The following is an 11,076-nucleotide window of genomic DNA, read 5'->3' on the forward strand; positions in this document are numbered from 1 at the left end:
TAAATCCCCTCTATTCATGTCACAGTTTCATATACCCTCATACATATTAAACAAAGAAAGTGAATCTGGAAATATCCAAAGTGACTGCAGTGTGTAAAAGTGATCGTCAGATTTAAGTGTTAACTATGTATTTTTTCCAGAAGAAAACAAACATCAAATGTATAAGATGCTAGTTCATTTCAGAGCAAAAGCAATGAAAATTAGAATTTTTATTTTAATGACTCTACTGTATACGTATATAATCATAATATACAAATAAATGAAAATGATCACATACAGAAGATATGCATGTTTCATAAATCAGATCTAATATCATATAAAACATAGCAAGTCATTCATTTTAGAGGAGTTCTATGGTTATTTCTGAGATTAAGAGATAAAAGTTGCTGCAAAGTAGAGAATTCTCTTTTGGAATGCCTGAGTGGTTCAACAGTTGAGCGCCTGCCTTTGGCTCAGGGCATGATCCCAGATTCCGGGGTTCGAGTCCCATATCAGGCTCCTTGCATGGAGCCTGCTTCTCCCTCTGCCGTGTCTCTCATGAATAAATAAAATATTTTAAAAAGAGAGAGAGAGAGAATTCTCATTTATAGGAAAAAGCCACATAGAAAATAATGTAATGTACACTAGGTATACTATATAAGACTGATGAATCACTGACCTCTACCTCTGAAGCTAATACATTATGTTAATTAACTTAATTAAAATAATAAAGGAGGAAAAGTTTTTAAAAGAAAAGAATTTCAGACAACTTCTTAACTCTTAAATGCAATTATCCTTATCATTTCCAAAGGACCAGTTTTGCTTATAAGAGGTAATACTTTTAGAGGAAATAAAGGCCAATAAGAAAACTAGAAATTAAAAGCAATAATGTTATTCATACTGATTACCCAGCACCTATTAATTGGCTGCATACAAAAAATGCAGTATTTCCTCAAATTAGTATATATCAAGTCAAACATTTTTCCATGACACTTATGAGCCCATTTTCAATTTAGAAAATTTTAACTATTTCTTTTTAAAATAAATTACCTCTCATCCCCACACTTCCTCCCCCAAACTTCAGTTCCAGACTTACTGTGAGTGAATATGTATCCAGTTACAATCAAATTCTTCTGAAATACTACTGAAATCTGTCTCAATGAACAGCTTCTTAGCTTAATGTATTTTAAATGACCTAAGAAATGAAGTCTTTATGTAGGAGGAGCTCTGGTTTATCCATGGAATGTACTGTCATGAGAAAATTTGCATTCAAAGCAGGTCAGCATTCAAGGTTATATTTGTCAAAAGATTCAGAGGAAATCACAAGTTCATCAGAGTGATTTTCTTTCCCTTTTAATTAGTTCCTGATATGGCATTTTCAGTATGCCAATGTTATTTTACTATGTGACTCATCACATTGGGAATTAAAAGAAAATCCAAAGGTAAGTATGTGAATGCCAGGTCTACGCTGTTTCTTCAGAGTGTACTATCCAAAGTACTTCACTGTTTTGAGTTTCAAATACCTTAAGTATGAAAAAGAGTCATAAATTGATAGGGAATCTGGAAACCTGGGTTCTACTTTAGGTTTTCCCTCCCACAATCAGCTAGGTAGCCTTGGGCAATTTCCTTAAATTCTTTAGGCCTCAGTTTCAAAACATTTATTAAATGGAACTTCAGAAGTCATCTAGTCTAACCTTCAATTCTAAGCAAAAATTGCCTCTGCATTTCACCTAATAGATGGTCAGTTTCTCATATGTAAAATTAGCAGCTAGAACTAAATGATGTCTTAAGTTTCTGATTTCTAAAATCCTTAGTGTTGGAACGCCTGGGTGGTTCAGGCGGTTGGGTGTCTGCCTTCTGCTCAAGGCTTGATCCTGGAGTCCGGGGATCGAGTCCTGAATCAGGCTCCCTGCACAGGGCCTGCTTTCTCCCTCTGCCTGTGTCTCTGCCTGCCTCTCTCTGTCTCTCATGAATAAATAAATAAAATCTTTTTAAAAAATAAATAAATAAATAAAATCCTTAGTGTTGGGAGGGTCGGCAAAAAAAAAAAATAATAATAATAAAATAAAATACTTAGTGTTGTAATTAAAATTCAGTCATTGTCATGTATGTGGGGTTTTTTTTTCCGTTGACAGTTTATCAAATATATCATTACATAATGAAACAAGATTTTATTTCAGCCCAGGTAAAAGTAAATAAAGAAATTTAAATCACCATCAAATTGCCCCTCAATATTCAAGTCTCTGCAGGGTAGTCTCCATGTCCAGGAACCATGCAAAGCCATAAGAAGCTGGAACACTCTGGATGCTTTTCTAAAGTATATGACATGGTGTCAGGTACTTATTCCAAAATACAAGTAAATTGAGATTGAATCCAGTCTATATATCACCTAATATTCCACTGGTTAAAAAGCATCTTCCTCAGTTCAAAACACAGGTACAGACTTGATAAATTCTCTCAGATACCAAAGATACATTTTACAATTAATATGTGAACAAACAAATAAAAGGCAAGGGGTCTAAATGAAGAGAAGACCCTGGATACAGCCTTCTATTCTTTTTTCTAAAGATTTTATTTATTTATTCATGAGAGACACAGAGAGAGAGAGAGAGAGGCAGAGACACAGGCAAAGGGAGAAGCAGGCTCCACACAAGGAGCCCAATGCGGGACTTGATCCTGGGACCCCAGGATCACACCCTGGGCCCAAGGCAGGTGCCAAACTACTGAGCCACCCAGGCGTCCCCAGGCTTCTCTTCATTACTAACTTTATCTTTAATTCTAAGATTTTTAAAAATTTTTTATTCACTGCATAGTTGATCCTTCACCCTAAATTGAAATCGTCAGGTGGGAAGAAATTGAGCATTGTTTAGAGAGTTTGGTATCTGCTTTTCAGATGTGAGCTAGTTGGTTTGTTTCACAATTATTTTTTCAAAAATTATTTATCAGACCTACATGAGAAATATTCTAATCAGAATTTGCTGACATGATGGTAAGAAAAATAGATTCAAAATCTTCTTTCCTTTTCCTGTGATTGCAATTTCAATTAACTTATTTATCTTCTTCTATTCAAAAAATTCTCTATGAAGTTTTATTCAAGCTTCCTGTTTTCCCCAAATCTCCTGGCTCTTGCAAACATTTCATTATACTATATTTTATAGTTTTAACAGAGAGTTACAATTAAAAGAAATACATATATAATCATATATTGGAATGATACAGTGCATTTATTTATAGGCTTGCAAACCATAAGCTAAATATAGTTAATACAATTGGGAAAAGTTTTTAAAAATAAAATAAAATACAGTTGGAAGCAATAGTGCACCATGCCTCAGATACTAAGTTTCATTAAATAGGAACTTCCACCCTGATTTTATAGCTTAATCAGTAAAAGCATGGCTAAGCTTTGCTTCATGGTGTGAAGAAAAAGACATTAAAAGATAATTTCGGGTGCCTGGGTGGCTCATTTGGTTAAGAGTCTGCCTCTTAATTTTAGTTCAGGTCATGATCTCAGAGTCTTGAGATTGAGTCCCACATCAGGCTCAGAGCTCAGCGAGAAATCTGCTTGTCCCTCTCGCTCCCCCTTACCCCTCACCCCCTGCTTGCCACGCTCTCTCTTTTGTAAAATAAATACTCTCTTTTAAAAAAGAATTCATTTTAATATACCAAAAATCCTATTTGATGGCTTTCTACTGATATCAGTAGAAGTTGCCAAAGGTAATTGTGTGCTTGTACCTTAGCACTCATTACTCTGCCCCAAATATAAGGCATGTTGCAACCCCTAATAAAGAGAATTTGGGAGTAAACCTTATTGGCACAGAGAAAGGAGGCTAGATAAAACTAATTGGAGCAGTCCCTCCCTAGCTGGAAGTTAGTCCCAAATCAAGAGTGTAAACCAACATTTGATGCAGGTCAGGGTAAGTGTCACCTAGGGCGTAGTGAAGAGGTACATCAAAGCCTCAGGGTAGGGAAGTTCTTCAGGACACTTGGGATCAAGTCACTCTTCTGGGAGAATTGGTTCTGCAAGTAATCAACAGTCAGTTCTGGAAGGGGACCAACAGAAACTAGGGAAACCGATTTAGGCCTGGGCCGTAATTTCAGCAGAGACAGAGAACTGAGTTTCCATATGGGAGCCAAAGTCCAATTAAACAGCCAACAGCAGATGGTGGGGTAAGAAACAAAGGCTTAAGTCTGATGCTTACAAAGTTTCCCAGGGACCCAAATCAATTCCAGAGGCACAGCACACACTAGGCTATTTCCAGATTTCTACCTGCTAAAAGAGAATAGCTCTCATTGGGGCAGAGCTGTGTAGGCATTGAGACTTCCTAGGCTGACACCATGAAGTGAAACTAGGACACATACCAAGGTACACAAGTACAATTCCTGGACTTTCCAGCAGGAACATATAGTACTTTATTATCCTCCTGAGATAGCTAAACAGATAACTATTTCAGTTTTACAAATGGATATCACTCAAGTTTCAATAGGTTGTTACTTTCCAAAAGTCAAAAATTCAAGAGAAATAAAATCTAGGTGGGCCTGATACCTAGCCCAGTGCTTATGCTCTTCCTGCAGAGTCATACTACTGCTAGAATTCTCTTTGATATCTCAGTAGCTGAACTAGTTGACTAGCAGGAATCATGATACCTCTTTCACTATGCAAAGCTATAGCTCCTATTCTGTTGACCATCAAAACAGGAAATGAGTATTCCTGAACTGCTGCTCAAATGAAGTAATCAGCAAAGTCAGTATTTAGTGCCTCAAAGTGTTATTTCCTTTGTAAGTTTCAAGGATACTAAATAAGCAAAAACAAGAAAAATAAATATTTAAAAAGTAAAAATAACTGCTGACTATTTGGTTTATAGGTACAGGTGCACATACACACAGAGCTCTTAACAAAATTACTAGATTTGAGGACAGTTTTTAAACATTCAGGCAAATGTCAAACTTATAATGTTCTGAGAGGCTTTTTTCACATATCACCCCCAAAAACCTGACCTGAAAAGTTATTTGGTAGACTTGGCATATTGTACAGAAAAGCAGTGTCTTATAAAGAACACACTCTGAGACAGAAGGCATCTAGACTGCCTGCTTTCCCTGAATTCCAGTCTTTTTATACTGAAGCCAACTAATTTATGAATCCTGAATTCCCCTCCACACTACCATAGATTCAACAGAATACCAGAGTTTAGATTCTCAGGAAACCCACGAGTTGAGAAATACAGTTAGCAACATCATGATCCAGTACCCACATTAACACCAAATAGACTTAAACACAGACCCACAGACCACAGAGGTCAGCAGCACCAGACTCTACTTTCTATTAACTTACATTCATTCAACCTTTATACAGCAACGATGTGCCAAACACTGTGCTAGATGCTGAGGGTACAAAGATGAGTTAAATACTATCTCATGTAGCTCAATGCTAGTTAGAGTGGGAAAAACTATAGAAACTACTGAATAATTACAGTGCAGTGTGATAAGAACAGCATACTATAACAGAATCCATAGAATCATTGGCAGCTAAGGAGCTCAGACAAGAGAACTCATTCTACCTGCTTTGTGATGAAAAGGGTATCTTCTGGCAGAAATCGCTTTGGTGGTCATTCTTGCTCCTGATGTCAAATTGTGATATAATAAATAAACATATTTGGTCTTTGTCTTCAGTTCCTGGCACAGAGCTCCTAAAACCCTTAGAAATTCCTGAATGACAGAGGTGTCTTTTGTTATTCATAATGAGCCCCTTTCATCCCTACCTGAGCTTATGCTAATGAGGCGACTATTGGGGAGCCCCTAGATAGCTTCAGGATGAAGGTCAGTTGCCAGAGGAATCAACCACGTGATTAGAGGGTAGGAACTATCAGCCCCATCTCCCAATCCCCCACTTCCATCCCCACACCTGAACTTCTGAGAGGGAAGAAGAACTAGAAGTTGAGTTCAATCACCAATGGCAAACGACTTAATAAGCTAGGATGGACCTAAGGTAGCCATTCTAGCAGGAATATACTATCATTGGCCATTCTAGCAGGAATATAGGTATTACTTTATTTTATCCATTTATCTCCCTGAGATAGCTAAGAAGATACTATTTCAGTTTTACAAGTGGATATCATTCAAGTCTCAATAGGTTAAGTTACTTTCCAGAAGTCAAAAATTCAAGAGAAATAAAATCTAGGTGGCCCTGGATTGGTCCACGGCTTAGTAATGAAACTTCCATAAAACACCTAAACAGGGGCACCTGGGTGGTTCAGTGGTTGAGCATCTACCTTTGGTTCAGGTCGTGATCCCAGGGTCTTGGGATCAAGTCCTGCATCAGGCTCCCCACCGGGAGGCTGCTTCTCCCTCTGCCTATGTCTCTGCCTCTCTCTGTGTGTCTCTCACAAATAAATAAAATCTTAAAAACCCCACCTAAACAGCCAAGTGCACAGAGCTTCCACATTGAAGAACACATGGAGGTACCAGGAAGGTGACTTGCTTGGAAAGAGAATGGAAGCTTCTCAAGATGCATCACCCCTACAAACACACAACACACACACACACACACACACACACACACTTACATATACACCTTGCCCTAAGCATCTTTTCCATTTGGCTGTGCCTGAGTTGTATCCTCTATAATAAACATGAAAGAGTAAGCAAAGTATTTTCCTGGGTTTTTCTAGTGAATTATCAAACCTGAGAGGGGTCATGGGAACTCCTGAATTTATCACCAGCTAGTTAGAAATACCGGAACTTTCAGTTGGCATCTGAAGTAGGGATAGTCTTATGGGACCGGGCCCTTATCCTGTGGAGTCTTTGCTAACTACATGTGTAATATAGTATAGCATGTGTTATATAATTACATGTATAATGTCAGAATTTGAATGAATGGTAGGATACTCAGTTGGTGTCACAGAATCTGAGACTGGATAATTGCTTGATGTCAGAAAACATCCCTGACAAGTCAATCTTCTTTTTTTTAAGATTTTGTTTATTTATGCATGAGAGACACAGCAAGAGAGGCAGAGACATAGGCAGAGGGAAAAGCAGGCTCCCTGCACAGAGCCTGATGCAGGCCTTGATCCCAGGACCCTGGGATTACGCCCTGAGCCAAAGGCAGATGCTCAACCATCGAGCCACCCAGGTGGCCCATCAATCTTCTTTATAACTGTTTATGCATCAAATATTTAAAAAGACCTAGGTCTTTTCAGGAAGTTTATCAAGATAAAGTTGCCTGATGAACTGTGGCAGAGTTGGCTAATGTTTTTCAGTATCCATAGCTAATGTTATCCAGTATCCTTCCACTCTTCCTTTTATTAATTGAAACTCATAAACTTTACCTGTGTACACAGCCTCCCAATCAAAGACTATATTTTCCAGACTCCTTTGCAGTTTGGTATGAAGAAATGACAGAAATTTAGAGGATGATATGCAAGTAGAAGTGATATGCACCACCTTTGGATCATGTTTTGACAAGAAAATCTCTTGTCCTCTTCCTTCTCCCCCCTCACTGAACTAGCAGGCTATTGCACAGATGGGATAGTAGGGACCACATTTGACCACAGAGACAAAGTCAACATACTAGGAGATGGCAAAGCTACAAGGTAGAAGGATTCTGAGCCTTGATGACCTGCAGCAGTGCTGGCTGCCCACCTCTGATCTGTTGCTTGAGCCATAATCTTTTGAGGTCTCTTGATTACAGCAACTTACCTTGTACCCTAAATAATACAGAAATAAATCTTCATTAAAGTGGAAGTGATATTACTTAATGCGTTATCCTTCCCAAAGTCATTTGTATCTGGAATCCAAAAATCAAAGAATGTATAAAGTCCAAAGGAAAAATATCCTAGTGATGTTTCAGACCTAGTGACAGACCAGAAGTTTTTAGTTTGGGTTTTGGTTTGTATTTCCCTCACCTTTGAATCTCAGCATACAAGTAATTGTCTACTCTCTCACTCCTTTAATTTGGCCCTGACTCTAAGCTCTGACATGTCTGTTTCTCTCCTTAGTATGTGACTCCCTTAAGAGCAGGAAGTGTGCCTTACTTGCCTCTATAAAACTACTTCCTGAATATAGCATATGCTCAATAAATATGTATCAAATGCTTCCAGTGAAGGTAATCAAAACAGCCACATTTCCTCTCTTTTTAAAAACTCTTCCACAAAGAACTTTTATTCTAGTAATGCAAATAACTAAATGACCAAAATAATAATTACAGAATAAGCTGATATTGTTGATTGAAACTTGTCAGGCCGTATGTTTAATGATTACCCATGGTCTTTAGTCATCACGATGAACCCATGATGTATATACTACCATTGACATCCCCGTTTTACAGAAAAGATAACTGAGGCTCAAAGAAGTAACAAAACAAAACAAAAACCTTTCTCAATAACTCACATTTAGGAAACAGCTTAAATAGGGATTTGAACCCAGGACTGCTTAACATTAAAAGATACTTTCTTAGCTACAATATAGTCTACCATATGATCCTCCAGAAATGGCCTGGTAATGTGTAGGGTGGCAAGGGAAAAATAATCACCCTGGTTTAAGAATGAGTTACAGAAAAAAAAAAAAATGAGTTACAGAGGGTAGCCCGGGTGGCTCAGCGGTTTAGCACCGCCTTCGGCCCAGGGTGTGATCCTGGAGACCCAGGATTGAGTCCCACGTCAGGCTCCCTGCATGGAGCCTGTTTCTCCCTCTGCCTGTGTCTCTCATGAATAAATAAAATCTTTTAAAAAAATGAATGAGTTACAGATAATAAAGCTAATCTAAACTATGTGGTATGAGAAAGCCAAATCAATATAAATTATATTATGCTTGTAAAAAACTTTTGCTAGTTTCCAGATCAATGAGTATCTTTAACTTGAAAATCTATTCATGGGGAAATTATTTAAACTGGTCTGATCCTTGGCACAGTTATCTAAAAGCTGAAGAAAACTGCCCTGGAATGTTCATAAGGATTGCTGTTTTGTGTAAAAATATTTCAGAGAACAATGGAAGAAACAGCATAGACAGAAAATAGACTTCATAAGAACAGTTTGCATGTAGTATCTGCTATCAAGTATTTTGTTAATCAGATATATTTCTAAATTTGCTATTGAGTAAGAATATTCAAGCCTACGTAAAAGCAGAAATAGCTAAATGATATCAAATGTACCCATTATTCAGATTCAACAACTATCAAGATAACATATTTATTAATTATCTAATGAGAATTGATACTCCTATTCTCAGACATCAGTAAGTATGTTCACAGAAACTCAAACTGGTAATGCTGAAACAAATCTAAAAATTCTAGTCTCTCTCTTTTAATAGTCAAGAAAATAAAGGACCTAAATGAAGAGATGATCTAATCAAGGTCATTTATAAGCCTATGTAAGAATCAGTTTTCTGATTCTTATTGCTATTCAGTGATAAACACTCTTTAATTTACTTGACTCCTTTGAAAACAATTAATGAAATGCAATAAAAGCCTTTTCTCTATAAATCCATTAAAACAGACTAGGCTGTTCTCCAAATATGTCTTTTCGACCTACATTTTTTCCAAGAACACAGGTTACAAAACAACTCTCCCATTTATGCCTTTTAAGGTATAAATGAATTAGGAACACCTGGGTGGCTCAGTGGTGGATAGTCTCCCTTTGGCCCAGGGCATGATCCTGGAGTCCCGGGATAGAGTCGTCAGGCTCCCTGCATGGAACCTGCTTTCTTCCTCGGCTGTGTCTCTGCCTCTCTCTGTGTTTCTCATGAATAAATAAAGAAATAAAAACCTTTTTTTAAAAAAGGTACAAATGAATTATAAAATAAACAGTTCTTCAATCAAAAGAATTCAGAGAAACAATCATATAGAATTTTACCGTAACATCATGATCTTTCCCGATTTGTCTCTTGATAATGCTGAGACAGGAACAAACACATGATGAACTTGTTAATGAACTATTAACAGGAAACCAGAGTGTACACATGTGTGTCCTTAGATTGAGGCTTAGTAAAATTAGGAAGTTAAGTTCCAGCTGGAGACCAGACAACAGGCAGAAAATTCCTAACAGCCAGAGCACATCATACTTTCAGGAAAAATAAAGATCAACAACACATATTAATTTTTTCATGTTGTCACTCTATTAGTGGCAGGCATATGGGTTTTCAAATGCTTAAGGAGGCTATTAAACAGGGTCTCAAAACCATCGTATCTACTATTCTTTACATTTGATTTATAAGAAAACCACAGATTTTATGGGTCATATTCACTGTATATTAACATATGACTTTAAAGTGGTTATACTGACTGAAAAGAGAACAGCTAGATCTTTTACACTAATATTGAGATGATCTTGTGAGTGGCATTTCAGATTGGCAGCACATCTTTGAAGAAATGTTTTCTTTCTTTCCCTCAGACCATGACCCACTTTCTCCCTAGGCTACTGCCATTTAGTGATTCATCGGTTTAGTCAGTCAGTTATTTCTTCAACAAATAGTTATTGAGTTTGTGCCAAGTGATGGGGGATACAGCAATGAGTGAACAAATTCCTGCCCTCATTGAATTGACCTTCCAGTAATGGAGATAGACCATAGACAAATAAACAAGCAAAAATACATTAGGTAATGATAAATGCCATTAAAAAAGAGCAGGGTAAGATGTTAGTGATGAGTGAAATGAGGGAAAGAGGCTATTATATTTATTTTTTTTAAAGATTTTATTTGGGCAGCCTGGGTGGCTCAGCGATTTAGCGCCGCCTTCAGTCCAGGGCGTGATCCCGGAGTCCTGGGATCGAGTCCCATGTCCGGCTCCCTGCATGGACCCTGCTTCTCCCTCTGCCTGTGTCTCTACCTCTCTCTCTCTCTCATGAATAAATAAATAAAATATTTTTATTTTGGCCCAGGGCATGATCCTGGAGTCCCGGGATAGAGTCGTCAGGCTCCCTGCATGGAACCTGCTTTCTTCCTCTGCCTGTGTCTCTGCCTCTCTCTGTGTCTTTTTAAAATCTTTTAAGATATTATTTATTTATTCATGAGAGACACACACACACACAGAGGCAGAGACACAGGCAGAGGGAGAAGCAGGCTCCATGCAGGGAGCCGGACATAGGACTCCGGGATCACGCCCTGGGCTGA

The 11,076-nt window shown here is 37.8% G+C and overlaps 1 protein-coding gene across 4 annotated transcripts in view; it reads right to left on the reverse strand.

Moving 5' to 3' along the window:
- Positions 1-9,855, reverse strand: part of IL13RA2 (interleukin 13 receptor subunit alpha 2) — a 59,099-nt gene extending 49,244 nt beyond the window's left edge. The window contains exon 1 of one of the 4 annotated variants that reach the window (XM_055339058.1): positions 9,822-9,855. Coding sequence is in view for 1 of the 4 variants with exons in the window: in XM_055339053.1 (XP_055195028.1) it covers positions 9,822-9,832 (11 nt within the window). In the remaining 3 variants the exon portion in view is untranslated. Of the gene's footprint in view, positions 1-1,075; positions 1,165-9,821 lie in introns of those variants that run through there. The other 3 variants (XM_055339053.1, XM_055339054.1, XM_055339056.1) reach the window with 3 other exon arrangements.
- Positions 9,856-11,076: the final 1,221 nt, after the last annotated feature.

Source organism: Nyctereutes procyonoides, unplaced genomic scaffold (genome assembly GCF_905146905.1).
Source record: "Nyctereutes procyonoides isolate TBG_1078 unplaced genomic scaffold, NYPRO_anot_genome, whole genome shotgun sequence".
In the NCBI taxonomy this organism is placed as follows: Eukaryota; Metazoa; Chordata; class Mammalia; order Carnivora; family Canidae; genus Nyctereutes; species Nyctereutes procyonoides.